Source organism: Artibeus jamaicensis, unplaced genomic scaffold, assembly GCF_021234435.1.
Source record: "Artibeus jamaicensis isolate MK-2021 breed Jamaican fruit bat unplaced genomic scaffold, CSHL_Jam_final contig_484, whole genome shotgun sequence".
NCBI classification, from domain to species: Eukaryota; Metazoa; Chordata; class Mammalia; order Chiroptera; family Phyllostomidae; genus Artibeus; species Artibeus jamaicensis.
The window spans coordinates 228685-255427 of NW_026521859.1; the positions used below are offsets into that span (position 1 = coordinate 228685).

At 34.4% G+C, this 26743-nt stretch overlaps 1 protein-coding gene across 2 annotated transcripts in view; it reads left to right on the top strand.

Moving 5' to 3' along the window:
* Nucleotides 1-26743, top strand: part of COL21A1 (collagen type XXI alpha 1 chain) — a 172840-nt gene that overhangs the window by 143544 nt on the left and 2553 nt on the right. For both annotated transcript variants that reach the window (XM_053668361.1, XM_053668360.1), the window contains 12 exons: nt 9383-9427; nt 11309-11362; nt 12337-12390; nt 15227-15280; nt 16852-16923; nt 17975-18010; nt 21399-21443; nt 24247-24279; nt 24855-25001; nt 25084-25138; nt 25626-25826; nt 26596-26673. In XM_053668361.1, coding sequence (XP_053524336.1) covers nt 9383-9427; nt 11309-11362; nt 12337-12390; nt 15227-15280; nt 16852-16923; nt 17975-18010; nt 21399-21443; nt 24247-24279; nt 24855-25001; nt 25084-25138; nt 25626-25826; nt 26596-26673 — 874 coding nt within the window. The remainder of the gene's footprint in view (nt 1-9382; nt 9428-11308; nt 11363-12336; nt 12391-15226; nt 15281-16851; nt 16924-17974; nt 18011-21398; nt 21444-24246; nt 24280-24854; nt 25002-25083; nt 25139-25625; nt 25827-26595; nt 26674-26743) is intronic.

Sequence of the window (26743 nt, forward strand, 5' to 3'; positions counted from 1 at the left end):
CATTGTTAAATGCTCCATTTTAATTTGTTTCTTTAAAAGATTGTGGCTTTGAAATGCTTTTGGAAGAATGCATGTTTTGGAGGTTGTATAAAAAAACAAGGTATGCTATTACCTGAAGATGATATCAATCATGAGAGTAGTATTTATAAGTAGATTCCAGAAGTCATTTACTACTCTAATGGTTCATAGTGAATTTAATCTGATGGAAAATATCAACACAGGATATTAGAATGTAAATTTTTTTAATGTTATTAAAACATAGGGACCAGGCTTTTTCTTTTTTTAAAAATTTATTTATCTTTAGAGGGGAAGGGAAGGAGAGAGAGGGAGAGAAACATCAATGTGTGGTTGCCTCTCATGTGTCCCCTGCCAGGAACTGGCCCATAACCCAGGCATGTGTCCTGCCTGAGAATCGAACCTTGGTTCCAATCCACGAGCTACACCAGCGCTATTTTCTTTTTTTTTAATGTTATCTTTAGAGAGAGAGGGGCAAGTAGGTTGCCTTGATCCCCATGACACGCGCAACCCTTCAGGGCTAGGCTTTTTCAATAAAAGTTTCTTTCTTGAAAATAAAGTATAAAGAGTAATTTGATAAGCTAGTATTAATGTTCAATCAAGGCAAAGGAGTTCTATGATGACTTATTGGTTCTAAAAATTCAGTAATTTTTTTTGTTATAAGGGGAAAGAAGGGGAAGGGTCAAGTCAAGCATGTGTAAAGAACCCATGGACAAAGACAATGGCAGGGGGGCATGGAGGTAGGGGGTGGGTAGGGCAGGAGAGAGTAATGGGGAAAAATGGGGATAACTGTAATTGAACAACAATAAAAAATTTATAAACAATTTTCTTCTGTCTACATAAAAAAGTTACTTAATTGATACATTAGGTGAAACAGAATTTCTGACCAATATATTTTAAAAATGGAATGAATAAGCATACAGAATAGAAAACCTCCAAGAGAGATCCTTGGAGTTGTTGCAGGTTGTTACTAAGATGTATAGTCAGGTGCTAATGTTTGTTGAGCAATCACAGAATGTACAACATTTTACTCGGTGGTTTCAGATGGAACATTTGCTCTTCAGTTAGGGAAATAGAAAATTCACTCAAGAAACATACTCTATAAAGGTGTGTATAAAAGTCTTGTGGCAGGTTAAGACATTAAAGAAAAATGAAATTAATCGTAAAAGGCAAAGTGTTACAAATTTTAATCAAGGGGTCAAAGTTGATAGCAATCAAATTGAGACATTAATTGAGAACAGTCAATGTTATACCACACAAGAGACAGCCAACATACTCAAAATATCCAAATCAATAAAGTTATCGGTGGAAATAAATAATGTGTCTTTTATTTTACAGAAAAAAACTAAATGAACTTTTTGCCCACCCCAATATATAATAGTTTTTAAGCAGAGAGACATAAAATGAGTTATATAAAAATTAATTGGAAGATAATAAATCAAATGAAAAATTGCTTGATGAGTCTTAGGTTAATATCCAAAATACAGATAATTTTTAAGAATCTTGGTTATTTTTTCACAAAGAACACCTTCTCCAATTATGATCCACATATTACCTTAATCAGAATCACCAGAGGCGCTGGGTAAAATCCAGTTTTCTGGGCCCAGCCTGTCTTAATGAATCATAAATTGTATTTTTAATTGCTGCCCTGTGTGAGTTTGATAACTAATGATATAGAGGCTATGAAACAGGTTGATCAAAATAGAGGAATATGAAATTAGTAGGAAGGTGGTACTTGCAGAAGAGAATAATTAATTTTAATGACACTGGTAAAGGAAAATGGGATTATGGACTTACTATCCTTTTAGGCTATATGTGCTTTAATGGCTCTTCTGCCTAAATAAACTTCAATATTGCCATGAACAATAATGTAAAATTCTACTTCCAAGTGGACTCAGTTACCTTGTGTATTTAAAATAATCTTAAATTATTTTTCTGAGGATTTTGAAATGTAAAAACTGTATGGGCCAATTTTTTATTTGTTGTGTATATTTTAATTATATTTTATTTTTTAATATTTATGCATTGTTTATATTACTTATACATTTTTTATTATTTAAATTCTCTCGAAAAGACAAAAGATATAGAAGTTATGTTATAAATTTAGAAGTCTGTTTTACCAAAATCCTGGTCTCATCTCCCAGAGATAATAGCTCTTGTTCATTTAGTGAGATTCTCTTTTAAAGTTTTTCTTTTTATATTTAAATATATAAACAAAGAATAGACATATTTTAAAAATAAATTATGCCCATTGAAACTTTAAATTTCCCATATTATGGATCTTTTACCATATCAGTTTATAAGACAGAATGTAGAATCTATTTATAGCGCAAATATCGTTCATTTAACCTCTCCTATTGATGTTATATATATATATATTCTCAAATACTTAATAAAATGTTTTTCAGAAAAGATGTATTACTGTAAATGAAACTACTACTTCAAAACCACCTGTGCTTTGTTTCTCATTTTAAGTAGAAATGTCTAGTGTTTCACCAAGTCTGATGTTTGTAATTAGTTTCTGATTGACTCAGATTCAGTTTTGCCAAGTTCTACTACTGGGTTATTAAAAGTTTCTTTTTTCAGATTTTTTATTTATTTATTTATATTTTTAGAGAAAGAGGAAGGGAGGGAGAAAGGGAGAGAAAGAAGAAGGGAGGGAGAAAGGGAGAGAAACATCAATGTGTGGTTGCCTTTTGTGTGCCCCCTCCTGGTGACCTAGCCCACAACACAGGCATGTGCCCTGACTAGGAATTGAACCAGTGACTCTGGTTCACAAGTCAGCACTCTCTTGAGTCACAAATCTCTTGAACCACACCAACCAGGGCTGGGTTATTAAAAGTTTTACAAAATACATTTTCAGTACCTTTTGAAATGTTTTGTATTGTTCCTCCTCTATTAATATAGTGACTTACATGGACATAATACAATAATATGGGTATACTTTTTCTTGTTGAACACTCATTGCATCCTGAAATAAGCCCCACTTAAATCATGCTCAACTTTTGTTCTAATGCACTTTATATGTGATTTCCTAACATAATAGTAAAGGCACTTGCATTTGTAGTAACAAATTATATCAGTTTGTAGATTTCTTTTTTAGGTATTCTTGACTGTTTTTGTTATTAGTGTTATGATGGCCTCAAAATTTGAATTTAGATAATCTCCATCTTTTTAATGCCCTGAGGAAGTTTAACATAGAAACTATCTGGTCCTTGGATAATAGATACTATTTCTGAGGTAGACAAAATAATGATTTCCCCATGCCTGAGAAAGATATCTGTACCCTAATCTCCAGAACCTACAAAAATGTTAATTTTCATGGTGAAAGAATTTTACAGATGTGATTGAGATTAATGGCCTTGAGATTATTATCGCAAATTATCTCAGTGGGCCCAATCTAATGAAAAATAATTAAAAGAGAAAGAAGATGGATGAGGAATGGGTAAAAATATTTAACTGGAGAAGGACCTGACTGGCCATTGCTGAGATGGGAGATAAAGGAAGGGGTCTATGAGTCAAGAAATGTGGTTTCATCTAGAAATTGGGAATACAGCTCAGTTTAAAGCCAGCAAGAACATGGAGATCTTGGTCCTACAATCGCAGTGAGTTCCAGTTTTCCGGGAACCTGAATGAGCAGGAAATAGATTCTTACCTAGGAACTCCAGAGAGGAATTTGGCCTTGCCGCCTCCTTGAATTTAGTACAGTGAGACCCATGCTGGACTTCTGACCTACAGAGCTGTAAAAGAGCAAAAATTCTATTGCTTTAAGTCACTGAAGGTGTGGTAATTTGTCATAGGACAATAGAAAACTAATATGATTTAATTTTTTTCTTTAGTGAATGTTTATTCCTCTATCATCTCATTATTTTCAGTAGAAAAATAGGAATATACATTTTATAAATACAACAAAATTTACAGTATGCTGAGTTACAGAAATACAGCAATTTAAATGTAACATATACATATTACTGTATTTTTTGGACCATAAGATGAACCTAGGTTTTAGAGGAGGAAAATAGGGAAAAAAATTTGAAGCAAAAAATGTAGTAAAATATTTAATAATATAAATAACACAATATTTCACCAATGTAAATGCGAATAGAACTCAGCAACATTAACAACCATTATTCCAAATTTGGTGGAGGGAGAAAAAAAGTGCATCTTATAGTCTGAAAAATATGGTATTTCAAAATTAGGTTATAAAATAAAAGACACATAGAAGGTTATAGAAATAATTTTCAAATAGTTATTGACATTTTACCATATGAATATATTAAGGTTAATAATGTATTAGTTTGTTTTCATCAAACTACCTTCACTTTTGATCTGATGTTTTAAAATATTTTTATTTGATGATTTATATATTACTTTTTAATTTATAATTTCCAGATTTCTCTGGAAAATAGTATACAGCTTCTACTCAGTCACTGAGTCAGCTACACAGGCCTTTGGAAAATAAAATCCATGCTCAATTTTCTCCTTAATGGGAAATTTACCACAATTTGTTGAGTTATACAGTGACATTCCACGTACCTGAAAAAGTATGATCTGTATTTTTTAGGGTTCAGAGGGTCAGATCTTGTTTCAGAACAACTCTGATAATGCTTTGGAACCTCTCTTTGAAATGAAATTGTTTTTCAGTTTATACATGTCTATATTTTTATGTTCCTTTTGACCCACTAGTGTGTTTCACATGCGTGATTTCAGTTGCCATTGTGAAGGGGGAGGTCATTTTTCTAGATTTGGGGGTTTGGGGCTGTTCCGCGAATTTCCCTTGACGTGGCAGTGCAAGCTGTCTCCAGGCCTTTCATTCCTGTCCTCCTCTACCCTCTGGGTTTTCCAGTGCGCAGTTTTAATTTGGTAGATACTTGCCATTTTAAATCTTGTCTTGAAAAATCATTGAAAATCATGTAGAATATCTTCTGGGCTTTAAAAAAATGTATAAATGCCTTAATGTTAGGTAGAGAAATGCCAGGAACGTGAAGCAACTTGACAAAGGGCTCCCAAGTGGCTTTTCCTTCCTGTGACATCCTTGTGTCTTTATGTAACTGATGCCAAACGTGTGACACTTTATGCTGTGAGGAGCCCAAACATATTTACCTAAAAATCTTCTGTGGAAATTACTTATCTTTGGGTAATTTCAGTCCAGTCTCATGTGGGTCCTGGTTTGTAGTCGAGGGAGAATAAATGTATCCAATGTTACTTAAGTTACTGGTTTTTGATTTAAAGATGAGAGGGAGTAGTAAAACTGGTTATTTCCTTATTAAAAGTTCTTTGGGAGTACTTGTGTATTGGTTTCTTTAAGGTCTGGCATCTAGGGATGTGATTCACTTTTTGGAGTTATCATACCACACAGTAATCATTTGTACATATTCATAATGAGCTGTCAGTGTGGCATTAAAGAAAAAAAGTGGATTAAAAATATTGTGGAGTTCACCTGCAAATATATTTGAAACTTTTGGTCATATTTTTTTCTGAAAAAATAACGATGAAATATATTTAAAATGTTTAAAAAGCAAAAATAATTGAATTATTATTATTATTTTTTTAATCTAAGCCAAACATGAAAAAGCAAAGGCAATGAATGGGCAATGCCAGCGTGATGGCACCCCCTAGTGGGAAGTCTTAGATTGCCAGAGTCACTTTGATACAAAGGAAACTTTTGGAAATGTAGAAAAAGTCAAGGTAGAAAGATAAAACAAACAAACAAAAACACTAAGGGGAGAAACAGAAAAAAGTTGAGACTTAAGAGAAGTGACTCATCTATTGTAACTTTCAAAAGTCAGGGAAGAGCTGTGAAAAGGCAGTCGTGAAAGTCCAGTCATTGTAGTGCCGGCACTGCACTAAGTGCTTGAAAGTTAATTGATAGAATATATCTACTTAGCAAAGTAGGTTCTGTTATTTTCCCCAGGTCTAGAATCCTGCGATTTCATAGTGTAAGTATCTGGCCTGGAGTCAGTTTGCCACTTCATACTGGACTGGCTGACTCCAGGGTCTAAACTTACTGTTTCATACTATTTCTATGTTCTTTATTAATGATAATCATTGTGATCTTTGTAAACTAATAATACGTTCAACACAAATTCTTCTTTCATTGAGTCTTTGGGAATAAACAAATAACTTCTTTATATAAAAAAGCAAAATAACTTTATATAAAAAAGCAAACATGATATGCTTCCAATATTTTGAAATCTGTTTAACATTAAGTATCTCTACCACTACATAGAAAGGTTGAAAATTTAGATTTAAGCAGCATTAGTGGGTTAGATATGTTTTTAGTACTTTGAAAAAAATTGTATTACTCAAAAGTGGGTTTGATTCAAGATGCTCTAATTTTAGGAGTAAGATAAGATATATTCATTATGTATGGGAAAAGATAAAGCCATAGTTTGTCTTTTCTAACTAATTACCATGGATGTATTTACTTCATTATAAAGTGGTCTTTAAGAACTAGGGACCAAACACTTTATTCTAAATTATATATGTCTATGTTTTATGGCTTTTTTGTTATACAGCTATAGTTTAATGGTTAGAGAGAAATTTCTCAAGCATTTTTTTTGTATGCCAACATTTTTCACCACAACATTATGCAGGAATTTCCAGTTGATTCTCTGCTCTTCCTCAAACCCAAACTGAAATCACAGAAATGGAAGAAATGTGTCCCTTTGCTCTTACCAACTGAAGTACTTTTTTCTGTCTTTACTTACACATTTCTCAGTTTCTTGAACCCCAAACCACACAAGCTGAAAGTGAAATATAAAAGAGTTAGCTTGGAAAAATATTTGCTCTATGAAGTAATTGTTACTAAATACTACTGGGTCAACAAACTTATAACTTTCAAATGGTTTTGAATGATATTTTGCTAAAGTAAAATTAGCAAAGTTTAGTCAATCTCAATAAATGTAGTGAGCACCCAGGAAAATATTATCTAGGGGGATTTTATTAACTAATATAGCTCTGAGTGATTCCAGTTCTTCTGGTTAACCTCTCTCTCAACAGTTGTAGTCTATGCATGCTCACGGTATTATATTAATTTGGCCCAGAATTGCATTTATAAATTAGTTTTACATTTTGTTTTTCACGTTTTGTAGTTTTATGTATTTTTGGCTTGTTATTTATAAAATGAGTATTTAATAATTCTTAGTATAGGTGGATATAGATGATATGGTATTTTTTTCAAATCTATGAAATGTATTTTAATGTGTACCAATTTAAGAAGAAAGACAACAGGAAAAAGAACCCTTTTATTGTTTTCTAATCAGGAATCCCCCCTAAATACTCTCAGTATCTGATATGTTGAAATAAGGTAAGATTTGCAGCTATATGCTAATATAGACCAAGCTCAGTATTAGAATTACTCAGACAGAAGGGTGTCAGATTGGATCCAGGGAGTGAATGTGAGGCTTTCAGGGGTTTCTGGGAGGTGGGAGCCAGGTTGCTGCTCAGAAATCCTGGGTCTAACTCCCTTTTTCCTGAGTGCAGGTGTAGCCATGCTGACTCTGGGACTGGCTTTAGAAAGGGGAGTAGAGTCGGGATAGCTGTAACTATTTCCCACTAATATCATAGATTGTGAAGGGCGTAGACACTTGAAGAGTGATGAAACCCTAAGTAATAAAGGACTCCGTAACTGTATCATGGGCAAGTGCCCATTAGAGATTCTTGGGGCCAAGGGACACTGCGTTGACACAGCTGTATCAGGTTTGGCATAGATCAGTGTGTGGCCACCTTGATAAGATTCTATAAGGAGATTTTATTTGAATCCAGAACTTGATTCAAACTGATAATGAATTTGTGTGTGTAATGTATTTGAGTGGGACTTGGTTACGGGTGGTTTCATACTGACCAATGGTCTATTGAAATGGGGCCTTTATTCTGAACAATACTGATCTTAATTGATTGCTTTGAGAGTATACATTTTCTGCCTGTAAGGGCACAGTTTGTGTTATTCTACTTTTTAATACTCAAGACTCAGTTTATTTTGCTTTAAGTTTTAAAGTGCTTATAGGGTGTCCTGTGTTCATGTTTTATAGTTACTTTAATATTGTTTTATATTTTTATCTAGTTAGTATAGTTATAAAGGCTTGCGTTTTCAACTAGACTGCACACTCCTGTTCATAGTCATTGCTTACATGCAACTTCTGTTCGCTGTCAATGGCACGGAGCCCTGGCAACTGAATTGAGCCAAACAGAATTAAACTGAATTACAATTTATGATTCAAATGGATTTTAAAACTAGAACTATGTGCTCCTGTCTTGTAATGTAATTGTGGCTAGCACCCTGAACAGTATTGTATTAATAAAGTCAAGATGTGAAAATCAAAACAATGGCAGACTCTCCTTGTAATAGAAGATGTTTGATCTCACTGATAGCAGCATCTCTACCTCTTGCCTGCATTTACCGACGAGAGCAGGGCTATTCTGTGCAGGCCCTGGTGATGCAGAGGGCTTTTGAGGAAATGCTGCTGGAGCCTAGTTTCCTTGTGTTTCAGATTCCTTCTGCCAGGGCGTGAACGTGGGCACACGCACACACACACACACACATGTTAATTATTTCATCTGAAGTATCATCAGGAAAGGAGCTAGGGAAGTTTAATAAGAAATGAAAACTAATTAGCATAATTAGAACCATCACATTTTGGGTGATAAATAATCATTTTGGTAAATGCACTTAATAGATGACTAGAATTGCTTTCTCAATAAGTGTATTATGAAGTCGTTCTTAAATTTATTGAATTAATATTAGTTTCCTCCAAATCTTGCAAGAGGACTTGTACATTTGGGTTGAGCCACATGGAAAACCCCTCTGTTTTTCTTTCTGTCTCTCCACACACAGTGGTCTAATTATTCGTTATGATTTTATCAGCAAGGGCTCATAGGAGAAAGATTCCATATTTTACCCAAGGAGTTAGGTTCCTGGGTGTTTCAAGGCTCAGTCTTGAGGACATTTTTTAGTTTCTTCCATTTTTAATTGTAGGTGTGATACTGTGATATGAAAGTTTGGGAACTGTTGTATTGAATCTGCACTCTTTGATTTTACAGTTTTTATTTGCATTATTCTTGATAAGTAGCATAGAAATGTATCTAAATGAAATGTCCTTATTTTATCCCCTGTGCTGGTCTGAAAGAAGACCCAAGGTCAATATCCTCATGACTTCTCTTTTTTGAAAGCATTTATGTAATACTTTAAGTATCAGTACATGTTCATATAATGTGGGCTCTCATAAGTTTCCTATTTTCCAAATTGCATTACTATAAGTGGCAGTGTTACACTGTAAATGGTTGTGTTTGAAATTATGCATTATTTACACATTAAAAACCTAATTATGATCCATTTTCCAGTAAAAATAAACTTTTTTCTTTCTAGGGAATCCCAGGATTTCCCGGAAACCAAGGATTAATGGGACAAAAGGTGATTATTAACAAAAGTTGAGCGATTCAGGCCTGGATCTGCTTATTAAAAGGGCAGAGTGGTGATGTGTCTTCACGTAGGGTACTTTTTCACAGCACTCATGGTGACACTTACTTGTTCAAATATGACATAATTTCAGAAGTTAGTATTTTGACTTTACAAATTGGTTTTTGTTGTTTTATCCAGGTAATATTAATTTGGATTTCTATACATGCCTCTATTTCACTTGGTTATGTTTCTATCTGGTGCTCTCAGACTTCCCCTTGGAGTCATTTTATTGTTTCCCCAACTAGTTATTTTGAAGTTCCTTTAGTTCAGATATCTTGGTGATGAACTTTTAGTTTTTATTTTCTTATAAATATCTTTATTTTACTCTTCTTTTTGAGAGATAATTTTGTAGATCATGCATGTGAAGATTGATGATTATTTTCTCTTAACACATTGAAGAATGTCTTATCTCCTGGCTTCTGTTGTTAAACTATGAGAAATCTGCTTTGATTCTAAATACCATTCTTTTGCAAGTAGTCTGTTCCTTCCCTTGGGATTCTTTTAAGGTATTCTGTTTGTTTTTAGTGTTCTTGAAACTCACTGTGACGTTTCTAGAGTTCTTTTTACTCACCCTGGTGAGCATTCACTTTGCTCCCTGGCTGTGTGGAATTACTTCTGTTAACTAGAAAACTTCAGACAATACCTCCAATTACTGCTATTTCATTTTCTGTGTTGCTTCTTTTTGGAATTCTAGTTAGATATATTTTATTTCTTCTGATTTTGTCCTCTGTATCTCCAAGTAGCTTTTTATTTTCATATTCTTTATTCTGTCTTACATTCTGGTTAAATTTTGGGGGATATATTTTCCAGTGTATGCATTTTTCCTTTACTGTGTCTAATTTGCTGTTTAAACCATCCACTGATTTTTTAAAAAAAGTTTAAACAATCATAGTATTTATTTCTAGTTCTAATTCTTAATAACATCTTTTTATTCTTAATAGTATCTTATTCTGATTTTAGTCCTAATAGTCTTTCTGCTTTATTTTTTAATTTTTAAAAGCTTCATATATAGTTCTAAACTCAGTTTCTGACAATTCCAATATCTGCTGACTCTTCCTCTGTGGCTCCTGCCTCCTCTTTTTGTTGTTGTTGTTGTTGATTGTGAGCTCATTGCTTCATCTGGTTGGTGGGAGTCCTTTCAGTTTAATGGGAGTGTGGAGAGCTGGTCCTGCTGGGAAGTCTGACCTCTTTCCATGTCTGGTCCTGCAGTGAGTTTCCCAAGCTGAGCTGAGCGTCTCTCCCAGACAACCCCAACCCTCTGACTCCTCCGACGAGATTTCTGCACAGTTCCAAATCCTCAGAATTAAAGCCTCAACCCAGAGCATATTTTATTAAAATGAGGGATCTCTGAAGTCCTTACCTACTTCTTACAAAACCAGCACTCTCTCACAGGGGGTACTCTTTCTAGGGTGTTGTTCTGGATTCAGAGAATCCCTTGGAGCACCTCGTGAGCCACGGTCCCAGAAGTTGACATTTACGTGCTATTCTTCTGTATCCTATTTTTCATTAGTTTGTTTTTACTATCATAGCTCTTAAACTCCGATCAATAAAATTTTCTGTTGTTGCACCTTGCCAGCTTGAATGGCAGATGTCACACCTGGTTTCCTAATGAAAATATTTGACTTAATAATTCCACAGACCCCAGGCCAAATCTTTAAGCTGTTAGCTTTCTCAGTTTCCAGCCTTGTTTTGCTTTCTCACAGCAGAGGAAGGGCTGACAAACAAATCGGGCTGATTGGTATTGAACTGTCATTCTATAGTGGTTCGGTAGGAAATTTCTGGAAAGGGATGGATAGTTTCCAATTTTTACTTTGATCTGTGTTTGATTTTTAGGGAGAAATTGGGCCTCCAGGACCAGTAGGCAAAAAAGGAGCTCCAGGGATACCTGTATGTACATGTCATTGTCATCAGTGTTTGAAATGTTGTCACTATGCACCAGGAGTTCTTCTCCTGGGGTCCACCAATTCCGTCTCTTGGTATGAAAAAAAGAATGTTCATGTCCATGTGTCTAGAAGACTCAAGAGTTCTTCATGTTCTCAAAAAGTTGAGCACCCAAATAAAGATCAGAGACCTTACTATAGATAAACCGGAAAACAAATATCTCTAATATTTCATATATTGTGCTATTACTAGCATATTTTATATTTTATAACTGCAATAACATCCTAAATGGACAGCAAAGCATAGTGGTGATGACATTGTATTTTTAATATGGCCATATTGAGGTTATACTTTCTGATGATAATTATTGAATTCTTATTTTGCTCATCACATTTCCTTTGCCATGTTTAAAAGAAAGTAGATATTCTTAGTATATATGACAGTATTTAAAATAAATGAAGAGCTAAATCAGGTCCTTGTGCTAGAGTAATTACCATTGCCTTAATTTGAATGATATGACTAGTTAAAAATGTAGCCATTTTGTAACGAAGAGAGATTATTATATTCAAAGAATTCATTAGATTGTTCAGGAAAATAGCAATTGTAAGTAATGTTGATAAAGGTAGCATCTATAAAGAAACCTAATTCTTAGCCCTCATGACAAAAGGAAGCAAGAATATAGGGGGAAAAAAAACTTTTCTTTACGCCTGTTTTTTACTAGCCCTTCGTTAATTTGTGCTATTGTAGGTTCTTTGAGCAAAAACATTTTAAGGGCTCTGCTGGCCTTCTTGCTATCTTGCATAGGCTGTGCATTTGTTTACTTTATTATCCTTTATTTGAATGTGTGTGAGGACATTTTCCAAGTATTGTATTGTATTTTAGAGGACCAATTGTTATGAGAATGTGTAACTTGGAAATGAATTGAATACTTTAAAATAATTTTCTCTATATTTCTCTTAAATTCCCCCTTTAAAATGTAGGGTTTGACGGGAAGTGCTGGCTCACCAGGTCAGCCTGGAAATCCAGGACCTAAGGTAAATACAAAAAAATCAGTGAGATTGAGAACTTTGTGCATAATAACCAACTGTGTATTTCAGTAAAAGTTTAACTACAATGATTTTATTTTAAATGTGGCTTTTAATTCTGTGAACTATCACTTATAAGAATAAAAATCCTAGGCCAAAACTTTGCGTATAAAACAGACTAAAAATTATATTAGGTCTGGTTTAAGCAGGGTGGGTCTGGAGTCCCTCACCACTCAGCTCCCTCCTGCCTTCTGGCCTCTCAGAAGCCCTCTCAGAGAAATACGTCGAGTTCTATAGAGTCCCTTGCCAAACCCAAGGATCTGTTCAAGAGCATAAATAGTCGTGATTGAATACTATCACTTGTACCATTTTCCCAGCCCTCTTCTTGGTATTTTTACTTAGTGGAATGTATAGGGAATATTTATTTATGAAATGTCTTATGGTAAGAATTATTAGGCATTTCTTCCGTAAGGACTGTGGGTAAGATAGAATATTATCTTAACTTGCAGAATTTAAAACAGTAAGGCAGTCTTGACAAATATATTTAGGATGTCAGATCAGATGGTACAAGTATCATCAGATGGTACAGATCAGTGTGACCATTTTCTAGGTGTATAAAACCATGTGCTGCCAACTTTTTTTTTTTTGCTGTTATTTTTTTAGAGGATGAAACTAAAAATGTTCTGGCTAAACCGAGGAAGCTATTCTCAGCCATTTAATGAGTATATTAAATCCCCAAAAGGAAGTGATAGAGTTGCAGTTTTGGAAGCATTCAACCTTTAATTAGACATTATGCCAGGAGAATAGACCTGGCATACTAAATGATTAGCTGGCCTAATCCAGTCTTAGTTTCTGAACATTAAAGAAGAGACAGGATAAAATGTCATGGGAGCCTAGTAAGGAGGGAAAAGTAGCTGCCCCTTTCCCCATTGGTGGAACCTTGTGGATCCTGGAGCCTTGTGGGTCCTAGCTACAGGAGCTATGCAGAGCTGGTATAAAACCTTGGAGGGACTGGGCTTGCCACATAGAGGTTCTTCATAAGTTTTCAAGGTCAATTTTTTTAAAAGATGTAGAATTCTATACCCCTTAAATATCTGAGGTACATGGATTCTCCCATGGTATTCCGGATGCTCTGAATTCTGAGAATACAGCCTAACATTTCATCAGCTTTTTAAAATTAGCCACTCCATATTGTTGGCTCTCACTGAGCTGGAGGTCAATTAAATCTGCTGGATTTTCCAATAAAAAGACTTCAGAACAATGTGTTTGTGGCACTTGAAGATTCCGTTGATTTGGCTAAGGAGCCAAGTGACTATTTCCAGTATCGTGGTTTGTTATTTTTACACGAATTGCTACAAAGTTTGGTATCTCTCATCTTGAACTTATGCAGTTATTTTGTTAAAAATAGATTCAGAATGTTAAAATGATAACTATTAATATAATCTTTTCAAAGAAACATTTTAACTTCTTTGCATGGAGTGTACTAGTTAGCGCAAGGGTTGGAAACTTTGTGAAGGGCCAGTCTTTGAGGGCCATGTAGTCTCTGCTGCAACCACTCAGCTCTGCTGTTTCAATGCAAACACAGCCGTGGACAAATATCAACTGTGTGGGATGTCGCTGTGTGCCCCTTAAATGCCATTTACAAAAACATGTGTTGGGGGCTAGGTTTAACCCATGGGCCCAGTGTGTTGACCTCTGTATCAGCTTATCTCTCTGACAGTGGGGCAAAAAGCTGTATCACAAGGTCAGGGATGAGGCTGAAACTCTATGGTAGACCTTTGGAACACTTCTAATTTGGATTAGAAGACCTCTTTTTAAAAGAGGTATTGAAAAAGTCTACTTTACCATACCACTATGTCCCAGTTTTTAAAAACATTGCTTAACTATATTAGGTTATATTAACAGAATCAAGTCTTGTAAGTTTTGGCAAGCCCCCTCAGTTCTGTGATTTTCAGCCGAATCACTTGTAGAATTAGACATGTTAAGAAGCCATTGCTCTATGGTTCAACAATGCTGTTATGTGCTCAATGCTTTAATTAAATCTACATATTAGGTTCACATGTTTGTCAACATGAGCAGCCTAGAAAACTTTTCAAAAGCTGAAAACAAGGGTGGTTCCCTTAGAGGTGAACCCAGGCTGGCTCTGGGAGATCACTCACTGTCCCTTCTAGGTGTCTCTTTGGGGCCTTGGCCAGACGTTGACTGTGCTGTGATTTCAGGAGCAAACCAGAACTACCCCTGATGGTTTCTCCTGGTTAGCCAGCAGGCATGTCCTCTCTTTTATTTGCAATCCTCTTTTCCTATCCTACATTCTTTGCTGTGAGCTAGGTCTTGCTCTCCCAGTCTGTTAGAAAGGACTGTGCTGGAATCTTGAAAAAGAGCACACATTAAACTTTTTCTGATTCATACTTCTTTAAAGAAGCCACTATACATTTGAAGCTGTTTTGTTCCTTCAGCTGCATTCTGAAGGTGAGCCATAGTGAGAAAGTGAAACAGGGCAAAGATAAAGACTTAACCCAAGGGAGGGCTTCAGTCGGTGCAATGTGGAGACCTCAATAAGTAGCTCTGGTCCCTAAAGGTTGAATCTCTCCCCTTATACTTGGACCTGCCAGTATAACAATCCAGTAACAGCACTTACCATATACTTTCAGAGAGCTTTATTAATGTGCAAACTCATTTCCTTGCATGAGAGAGTTTTTGTTAATGGTTTTTAATGCATAGAGTCTATGTTTCAAACAATTGGAAAGTTGAAAATATAAAAATTATGTTTAAGGCATTTCTGTGTCTATATCACATAAGTCATTACTGAATTTAAAAAATTCAAATGGTTTTGATGCATTGACAGGGCAATAAAGGTGAACCTGGACTTCAAGGGATGCCTGGGGCTTCTGGGCTCAAGGTAATTGTGATCTGATGCATTTGGAAATATTTCCAAAGAATTATAATTGACACTTGTATGCCTTCAGGAATGTTATCTGAAATCAGGAGTGCCTTTGTCACAAAGCTAAGGTACATGAAAGGAAATGGCCAATGTGGGCCAATTTCATATCTATTTTTTGGATATTTTCTCATAGTTTGGGTAGTAGAGACATGAAATATGCTTTGATTTGATTTTCCTAGAAGTGGTAAAAGGTGTGTGTTAATATGGACATTCTCTCTGGTCTAGAGAATAACGCTCCCTCCCACGGCTGGGAACAAGCGTGTGTGGCTCCCGTTCGTGGTGCTGTTCCTTTGTTTATTTTCAGAGTGGCTGCCTTTGCCAGTTTCCTCCATACCAAATGGTTTATGTTTATTTCTATGAGATTTGCATGTTTTAGAAATCTAGAGAATTATTGAGCAGCTTAGGAGAGGGCATGGTGAGCGAAGAGAACCAAACTTAGTTTCTACAAAACAGTAGTCTTTAGTTAGTGTGATAGAGTTTCGGACTGATGGTCAAACACAAAACAGAACAAAACCAAAAAACAACCATGACCATTCAGGATTAGGTCCCATCTGTTACATTTTTAACTAGAAGATTGTGGATACAGCATCACTAAATGCTTTCTGAGAACCTCCTTATTTAAGAGTTTAAAAAAATAGCCCCTATGGATGATAGAAAGTAGACAATTAAGGTAACTTAAGGATAATTTTTGTACTAAAACAACTCAAGAATTTACTTCTAAGAAAATAATATTCCATATGTATAAGGAAAAAATATAATTGTGTACACAATTTAACTAAAAGATGTTCACCCCGATATGGTTTATAAAAATAAAATTGTAAAAACCAGTATTTAACACTATTGGAATTTTATTCAATAAAATATGCTAAATCAATAGAGTTGAATACTATCCTATGATTAAAAATTATGTTTTTTTAAAAAACTATAGTGGCATGTAAAGAACTTCATAATATCAATATGTGTTGACGTAAAAGGTGAAAGTTATGCATGCATTAGCACATGATAGTAACTAAGTTGTATATGTATGGTTGTGATAGGTAGAGAGAAAATATATAACAAAATAAAAATACTGGGTAATGAGACTTTTAATAATTTTTATTTTTTCTGTTTACTTACCAGTTTGTAACAATAGAGTGTTTTTTTAAAGTAGCAGTTTGAGAAAAAGCAGTTTCAAGGAGAAAGAAAAAGTGGTTAGTAAATGAAAAACAGATACCTATGTTTATTATTTTTACTATTTCATTATTTACTTAGTTGAACTTATAAAATATAATAAAAGTACCAAATATTTATAAAATTTTAAAATACAGTATGCTACCGGAACTTCTCAACTAGAGGAAAATATGTAAGAGATCTTATTAGGACTCCAGTAAACTTTTCATTCTTTATTATTCCCTGTAGTAATAACTCTAAATGTCAATCAAATTTTTAGCCATCAATTTAAAATATGAGATGTATGTAGAAATAAAAACAGTGGTACGTCTTTATAAGCACTAGGTCTGTGATCTTTATGTAAATTCTGCCTTACCTAGGGAGAACAAGGAGCAGTGGGCCCCCAGGGAGAACCAGGATACCTGGGTTTACCTGGAATTCAAGGAAAAAAGGTATGCATTGTTCAGGAGGCGCAATTCACTTCTAATCAACTACTTATATGTAAGTTTTCCTTTGGTGAAAACAGGATAGTAAGACTGGTTATACTTTTCATGAGATCAGCCATCATCTTCGTATCCCTCGCTGTCCGAGTTTTCTTCCGTTTCATTTTCCCGTCTCTCGCGTATTGTCTACTTGGCCCCTAAATGAGTATGCCCAGCGTGATCCTTGTCCTTTCTGTTCTGATGTGCGGTAGACAGTGCTCGCTGACACAGGAATTATCTTCATAGCAGCAATTAAGTGTTAGACCCTTAGTGAATGTAAGTAAATCTACCATGAATATATATTTAGATTTAAGGATCTCCTTGTTCAGAAATTTGGCATATAAAAGAAAATCTGTATTTTATTTGCTATAAACACAAAACTCTATGTTTAGATAACATGATGATGTAAAAAAATAAATTTGGAAAGTGGGTCCAAGTTCAACTTTGGGCAAGTGCTTACCTTTCCCAATTTGCAAGTTCATTAAATGTACAAACAAGAACATTGAATTAGTTGGTCTCAAATATCTCTTCTAGGTGAAAAATTCTAGGAAACTTATTATTATGAAATGTAATTTTCCCCCAAAACTTCACTTTTGAAGCAAAAGTTATCTAAAATATCATTTCAACATTATGTTTTATTTTGTTTCCTATAAATGTGTGGCTACTATGATGTGGAAATTTTCAGTTTTATTTCTTAAAATAACATTTGTCAAAATAAGTCCTTTCTTACTTTTTTGCTTAACCTCAGACGGTGATCAATATAAAATATTTTCTTTTTTTTTTGTAAATTAAAAGCAGTAAATTTTTCTTTTGAGTGTGAGAGCAAAAGAAGATGTTCATTTAGAACATTATTTTGACAGTGTTATTTTATTCTCTTCCCAAGTATTGTATTAGAGTCAGTTCCATATATAAGGTACTTGTGGAATTTGCATAAGATCATAAAATTTTCTTTGCTGAAGGAAAATGCTTTTATTTGAAACAATACAGAATATACTAGATTATGATACATGTATTTTTGCAGGGGGACAAAGGAAGTCAAGGTGAAAAAGGCATTCAGGTATATTATTGGCTTTTTCCCCCCTACTTGGCAATAAAATCAGTGCTTTATTCTTCTTAATTCTTATACTGCTTTTCCAGTTCCTTCACCTTTAACCATCAGTGCCTCATTGTGTTAAATCCCTGCTTTCTATTTTTGCTACTAAACTTTTCAACCATATCGACTCTAACGTTAAAATTCTTCACCTGCCATGGCTAGTGTGATTCAGTTGGTTGAGCATTGTCCTGAAAACTGGAAGATCATTAGTTTGATTCCCAGGGCACATGCATGGCTTGTGAGTGTGGTCCCTGGGTGGGGTCCATATAGAAGGCAACCATTGATATTCTTATCTCACATTGATGTTTCTCTCCTTCTATTTCTCCCTCCCTTCCCCTTCCTCTAAAAAAATCTTTTAAAAAAGGATCTTTCACCATTTCACTGTTATAGAAAACTTAGAAACCAAGTGATTCAACAAAATAAAGATAGGGATTTTATTATATACTTTTAATTTATATATTTATTGATATACTTATAGTATATATGTAAAGCCATTCCAAAGTAATTTGAAATGGCTTATGGCACAAATAATTTGATAAGCAATCATTGACATCAAGTATACAAATATATTTAATAAATAGGAGAATTAAACAGGAAATTATACCAGACTGAGGAAATCTATGGTAATTTAGAAGGACCGTTTGTTTTGGGTGTCTTAGCAACAAAGGCAAGGAGAACAACCATACTACTACTATGGAAGACAAAGACATTTTCACCTCAATTTAAGTGGCTGTTAAATGGGTTTTTCCCCCCTAACTGGACAACTGACCCATGGGTAGGATGTCCCTAGTAGACTTAATGATTTACTTCTTTAGAATAAGTTATATCTGCTGGCCTTTCAATTTGTTAAGTTTTAGAAACGGGAGACTTTTCTAACCATGAATTACAAATCCAATGTCTAGACAGAACTTTTACAATGTTTCTAAGATTATAAAACTCAGTTACTGTGGCTGAATTTTATGTAGAATAAGCTTAATGTAAAAAGAAAAATACTTTGTAAAATTTTATAGATAGAATTTTGAGAGCTCTAGAATTTTTGGAGGAATAAAAGGAAATTTTAAATCAATATAATTGATAGAGTCAAAATCTACTAAGGTAAACGGTCTAACAGTTGTTTTTCATAAAAAGCTGTTTTTATGAAGATATTCAAGTATTATCAAGCTTCCTCTAAGTTGGTTTTGAAATTAGAAGTGAGATAAAATTTAAGTAACTTTCTGTGAACTCTAGACCCATGTATTCTGATTTCCTTCCTGGTATTCCTTTTGGATATATCACGTGCACCTCAACGGGTTCATATCAGAACTTGTCATCTTTTCCCATGAACTGTCTCTTAACCATAATTCTTTCTAATAGTAATTGGTACCATGAGGCAGTCATGCAGAGGAAAAAAATCTTAGAAGTCATCTTAAAACTCAGTCTCTTCTAATTTCTTCACATTTGGTTTTAGCTCTAAATGTCTCCTGAACGTGGCTGTTCTCTCTTTCCTGTCCCCACTATCTAGTCACATATCAGTGCTCCTGGATGACTGTGATATTTTCCTAACTGGTCTATCTGGGTCCAGTCTACTCCCTTTCTCCCACCCCCACACACTCTTCCCAGCATGCAATAACTTAAATTGCCTATCTGCTTAAAAATTGGGCAGACACAAAAAAATCGTGCCCCATACAATTTAAGATAAAGTCTGATCCATAAAGTTCCTCTGGGTTCTACTGAACCTTCTTCAGTCTTACCTCTTGCCACTCTGTTCACTATTATCCACTCTTGCTTTAGCCAAGAGGAATACTTGCCTTTATCCTGTATGTCTCTCTGGTACTCACTCCTGTCTTTCCTTCTGTGGGCTACTTCTTACTTGTTGAGAAAGGGCTGTACTCAAGGTTGAGTCATTTTCTCTACCCTCTCTGTCAGATGTCCCTATGTCCCTTCCTGTCAGATGCTTAATTATGCTTTGTACATTTGTCAGATAGTATTTTCATTATTCTGTTTTAAGACATTTTCATCCTTGATTTACTTGCATCTTTCCCACCACTTAGCAAGCAATTTGAAGGCAATAATGATACTGGGTTGGCCAAAAAGTCTGTACGTTTTTTTTCCATAAAATAAAAGACACATTTTTTATTTTCACCAACAGCTTTATTGATTTGGATAGTATATAAGCTACCTCCTGCACAGTATAATGTTGATTGTTCTCAATTAATGTCTCAATTTGATCACTATCAACTTCAACTGGTCTACCCAACTGTGCAGCATAGTCCAGCAAGAAATCTCCTGCACAAATCTTTATAGTCCACTTTTGACATGTTCAGTCAGTCACAGCACCTTCTCCATACACTGAAAATTTTTTTTGCATTTTAGTTGTTTTTACCTTTTTTGAAATAATAAAGCATAATATGATGAAAATGTTACATATTTCTTCCATTTTCAATATTAAAATGGATATATAAAAATTTAATAATTTTGATAAATTTTTAAAAATGTATGCTGATGTGACAGCTGTCACAATAAAATCTAACAAATTGTTTCAAAGGAAGTTAAAGACAACTAAATGCTACTAGAGCTATCTTACAGAAAAAAAACAAATGAACTTTTTGGCCAACCCAATATCTTTGTTTTAGTGTCTCCAAGGTCCAGCAAATAGGTGCTTCTCAATAAGTACTGGGAGTTCACTTATGTAAGAAAATGAACAAATCACTGCAAAAGTGATTTAGTATTTTAGTCACTTGATCTTTGATTATATTATCAAGGCATATGTTTTTCTAGAAACTGCTAATTATCTTGTTCATCATAGGAATGAAGTAGTGCTTCAGGTTCTAGTACAATGTCTTTTATATGGTAGATATCCAGAAATATTTATTGAGTGGATAGATGTGTTTATATATTTATTAATCTTTCTCTCTTGTTTGTTTTTAAATATCTTCACTTGAAATATTTTTGTAGTATATTTTTAATTTTTAAAAATTCCTTTAAAGAGGATTTATTGTCCTCAAATGTGTATAATCAAACACCAAACATAATTATGTCATTTAAATTAATAAAATGTCCACAGCCATTTGATTTTTAAATTACTTTCATGCCATTAATGTGGACTTAGCAGAACATTCTCAACTATCTAAAATTATTTACATGTTCTCCCAAAGTTTATTCCTTGCCTCTATCTATTTTAACTATAAGGTTAGGTTAATTTATCTCTCACTTTTTTTTGCTTTGAGGGACTAACTACCCCATATCTTACTTCATTTTACTATTTGCAGTACTGCTTTGGGGACATTTCTTCTAAATTATAATGCACAGTTTGTGGTATATATGCGATTACATCATATGTGTGGAAACTAATAATATTTAAAATTTTTTAAAGGGTCAAAGGGGGGAAAATGGAAGATCCGGAATTCCAGGGCAACAGGTATCTTTTTTTCTTTGATGGAAAATGTAATGAGAGATAATATAAGTAGACAATGCTGAGGGAGAGGTACTTGCAAATAAAAATAGGAGGATCAATTTACTGCACATTCTAATCACACAGGGATAAAATGCTAGGTGATGGTGGTATAATGTTTTGCTTTAGTTGTTTTTTGTTTATTTTCTAATCCCATTTCTATTGGTGTCTGTGAATTTTGCTTTTCAAGGCATTTTTTCTGGCCACATAAATGGCTGAAGGTGATCAATGCCACCCATTTTAGGAGTGTTTGTGGGTCAAAGACAACCATCTAGTGACAGCACCTCCATACCCACTGTTTAATCTTGATATTCTTCTTGCAACATGAACAGTCAAGGCCATGTGTAGTGGAGGAATATATTTGTTTTCTTGTAGTTTGCTCACAGAAATAAATCACTATGCCAGAGACTTATTAAAATTCTATCTTGAGGCACTGTGCTATGAAACATATATAGTAAGATTATTTTTATTCTTTCCTGACTAAAAGCTCCTCATTGAGCTGTGTTTCAGTAAGATAACCATCTGGCACATAAGTTCAGTCAGAGCCAAACTGGACCAAATAGAGTATGTATCCTGGTGCACTGCCTCCAGTTCAGCTCAGTTCCAACTTGGTTCAAGTTTACAGGACAAGCTGTGCCTATGAGTCCTCCCCCAGGGCAGGCCTCTTTTGCATGTGGGTAGGAAAAAGATTCAGTAACTACACCAGTTCTGGAGACATGTAGATGAAACTACAGTGATGTCTCCAAGGATGAGGGTCTCAGCATCCCTTACTTGGAGAAATCTGCAAGTCCACGGGAAGTATGCTTAAAAGCATAGGGCTGCAGGGTTGTCTGTAACATGGGATGGAAGGTGCGTGCAAGATGTCAAGAAGCATTGAGAATTCAGAAGCTAACAATAAGCACCAAGGTATCTAAAAGGAGAACTAGATTTGAGTTTCCCTGAAAAATGTTGCTTAGTGTTCTTTCACTTGACTCACATCCAGCTGATAACATTACCAACTCTCCCTGTTTCCCTCTCTGGCAACACACACTGACCTCTCAGTTTCCCTAAGTTAACCACACAATATCTGTACACAGTTCTTCCCAGAGGAGGACCTTCACTGCTTCTTCATTCAACCTCCCTAGTCCAAGCCTTTCACCAGAAATTGTTACTTGCAATAATTCTCTCAAAAGAAGGGATATTTCCTTTGGAATTTGAGCCCATCTTACTGGCTTACAGATGACACTCTCTCCAAGGGCCCCTTAACTTGTTTTGTTCTTACTTCTTAAGGAAAATTGCAAGTCTACCCCCTAATGTGGGGTTTGAATTTTCCAGAAAGCTTCTGCTGTAGATCTATTGAAAGCTGAATTTCCCATCTCCAGGGACTGAGCTGACTGGAGGACCCCCAGTTGTTGCTTCTCAGCAGCTGGGTGGTCTACCCAAACTCTTTCAGTGAACAAAGTCTTAATTACCTGTCACCCCACTAAGTGCTGGAACTGTGTGATTTTTTTGGCCTTCATGTTGTGAATGGATTTTAAGTGAATGTTTCTCTTCTGAAATCATTTTAGTGGATTCTCAGATGACAGCCATCTGTTGTCACTTTCAGCTCTAATTCGGTTCTAGTCCTGAGCATTTAACTATTTTATCTTTCCACTTACACCACCTCCATTTGTAGGATTACATCAGGTAGGGAATGCTGTGCATTTCTCCAGAATCCTCAATATTTACAGAGAGAGTTTTTCTAAGATTTTTATATGAAAACTAAATTAGTGTTTTTATGCTCACACTTTAAGAAGCTACATTTTTTTGTGCCATATACTGATTTTAATTTTTTCCTTGTGTCTAATTTGAATATCTATATTTAAGGAACCAAGAAATAAATCAAAGTAAATTTTCAAGTTTAAAATTCATTCTGCAGGATGTTATATACTAAATTTTATATTGAGTTGGAGAACACCAATTTTTTTTAAATTTTAAAATTGAATAATGAAATCCTACCTATGTCTGTGAAAAACATACCCTTTTTTAAAACTGATATCGGGTGATTTTAGAGCCTGAGTGTGATGAATTTAAAAATGAAAATTTTAATGCCTTTCCTGAAAGTTCTTATTATCTATATTATGTCATTGGAATAAATTTGTAAAAAAGATAAGTAGAAAATAATTTAATATAGCCATCACATGTATCCTTAGCTAGTGATTGTAATGAGTGAGTTTCATGTATGGGTTCCCCATTGTTTGAATCACCAAGAAAAAATTAGGCATTTTATTCCCTATTAATCACTTTTAGTAGTTTCTTTTAATTAACTCATCTTTTTATTAGTAATATGCAATCAAATTTAACTCTAATCCCATGAGTGGGAAAATACAATGCTCCTTTTAACCACCAATATATCTTATCTAAACTTTAATTTCCATGAAAATAGTAATATATTTTCTATTAAATGTCAGCATAAAATTTATTACTATTATTATTTTACATGTAAATAGAATTCAGATGAAATCCCACTCTAATCTACATATTTGGCCTGCAGCACATAAAAATATTCATATCTGAGAATGACACAGTTATGTAAATTAGTATTTTTATATATCCAGTTAGCATATTGCCTAGTCATTAGTCTCCTTTCAAAAGGCAAAAAAGATCTCTTATATGTGTAATTCTGCCACTAATTATATCACTGTTGTTTAAAGTAAAAATTAAATTGACTGTGCGGTAAGTGGCGCATGCCATATGACTAGTACTGTAGCTTGTACATTTGTTATAGCTTTTTTCCTGTTAATTTTCAAAGGGAATTCAAGGTCCTCATGGTGCAAAAGGAGAGGTATGTTTCTTTATGTACTATGTTCCCTTTCTTCGGTTCTTTTTGCCTTTCACCACTGTATGAATCTAGAGATTGATATCACAAGCAGAGAATGTCTTTTATGCTCTTCAGTAGTTCCTAAATAGTGACTTGCAGGATATGTAAATTCATTAAGTTACATATGAAATGTTATGCATTTGTCAATACTGTTGGTTCTTTTAGATTAAGAGCTAATTTTTTCCTGCATACTTTTCAATGAACAATATTGTGTGTTTTTGTATATGCCTGTCTCACAAGAATTAAAACTCCTTGGGAACAGGACTGTGTCACATTCCTTGTTATATCTCTGGCACTATGCATATTGCCTACCTAATGTACTGAAGAAAGTGGATATTTGTAGGGTTCAATGGATGACTGACTGACAGTTTAACAAGATACAAAATTTCACTCCTGATTGATAACAGTATTGCCCAGCTGTTTTCTACATAATACATATATATTGTATATTTATATCCATAACGTTGAGGATTTTAAAGGTGCAGTTCTACCTTCTGAAATATTTAAATAGAACTCTTGAGGACTTCTTTTGCTTTCAGAAAGGTGAAAAGGGAGAACCTGGTGTCAGAGGTGCCATTGGACCAAAGGGAGAATCTGGGATGGATGGCTTGATGGGGCCGATGGGGCCCCAGGGACAACCTGGGGAAACAGGTCCTCAGGGACCCCCAGGATTGGATGGGAAGCCTGTATGTATTCTACTTTCTTTCATAGTTTACATTGCTTTCTACTTGGTATATACATGTTATAACCCTTAATAATCTAATGCAGGGAAGAGAATTTTCAGAACAGTTTATTCGACAAGTTTGTACTGACGTATTAAGAGGTAAGTCTGCAGAGAGTTTTTCGAATTGTAAAACTAGAACAAAATTTTTGGTAGAAATTATAAAAGATATAAGTAAGACAAAGAAAAAAATAAAGAACATTTATAAATCCTTGTTTGTTTCTCTAGATTAATATTTTTATAATTAAGATAAAATATATGTACTCTTTTATAATATTTTAATAAAGCAATTTATCATGTCATCATTAATAAATTTCCTGACATAATTGTGATCATTTAATTCATAAACATAGATGTTTATAATTCACCAAATTTTTCTTCAGGGCACTTTTTACCTTTTTTCCCCAGTTGTAAGCAGTTAATACAATGAAATTGCACAAAGCAGTGACTGTTTACTTAATTAAATTCCTAGAAGTGAATTATTGTCCAAAAGATATATATCTATAAATTTTCTAAAAATTATTAGAGATATTGTTAATTTTCATTCATATTTAAACATCGGGGCGGGGGGGGTCCTTTATTTTTTAAGCCCAGCTACCAGTCTTACTTCAGAGTGGAAGAATTCGAAATTGTGACCGTTGCCAGTCCCAACATGGATCCCCTGGAACTCCTGGGCTGCCCGGTCCCGTAGGCCCAGAAGGCCCCCGTGGAGTCCCTGGTTTGCCGGGAAGAGATGGTGCTCCTGGACTAATGGGCGCCCCTGGACACCCAGGTGCCAGAGGATTGAAAGGTACCTAATTTGAGTGCGTAAGCAAATGACTAAGAAAGGTAGTTTTTTGGTTCCCATGCCCTAAATTTATTTCATAGAAAAGAATTTATCTTTGTTTTCATGATGACAATTTTTTTTTTGTAAATCCCTTAGTCTTTAAATAATTTATTAACTGAGTTAGAAAACACTATTTTCTTAAATCAACATTTTCAAGTAGAGACAGATGGGTCAAAATTAATGAAGCAGGTGAAGTTCAAATGAGAAAATGCTGAAAATGGACTTAGTTGAAAAATAGAAATTTTAATGCCATTTCCTATATTTTGAATTTGGTAATTTGTTATGAAAATTATTCAGGTTTTTTCTATTATAGGAAAAATTATGTTTTACAACCAAATTTCCTAACAAATTACAACTTACTTCTTTTTGCCTTTGAATATTTTTGTGAAATGTTGGTTGATAGTTCTTCTCCTTTAATTTTACATGAATGATATGGATGTTTTATTAAAGTAATAAAAGAACATGTATGATTAACAGAAAAGGCTAAAAATCCCCAAACCATTTTTATTTCTTATTATTTAATCTCTACTAATTATTTCTGGGCCACTGATAATTTTAGAAAGTTTGCTTCAAAAATTGTTTCCCATTTCTAATGATAAATAGGTGACAGGCTATTTTAAAAAGATGTATTTTTTCCTTTTTTATATGTGTATTAACAGCTTTGAAGGAAAACAGTGTAGGAGGCAGTGATTTTCTAGGAAAAACTAGCTTATTCTCGTCTTTGACACTGCAGGCTTACCAGGAGTAAATGGGGCAAAGGGGAGCCAAGGGTTTGGGTACCCTGGAGAGCAAGGTCCTCCTGGCCCACCAGGTAAGATCTGGTGTATGTTCATAAGCTTTGCTGCATAAGTTGCTTTAAGAAAATCATCATAAATCTATGT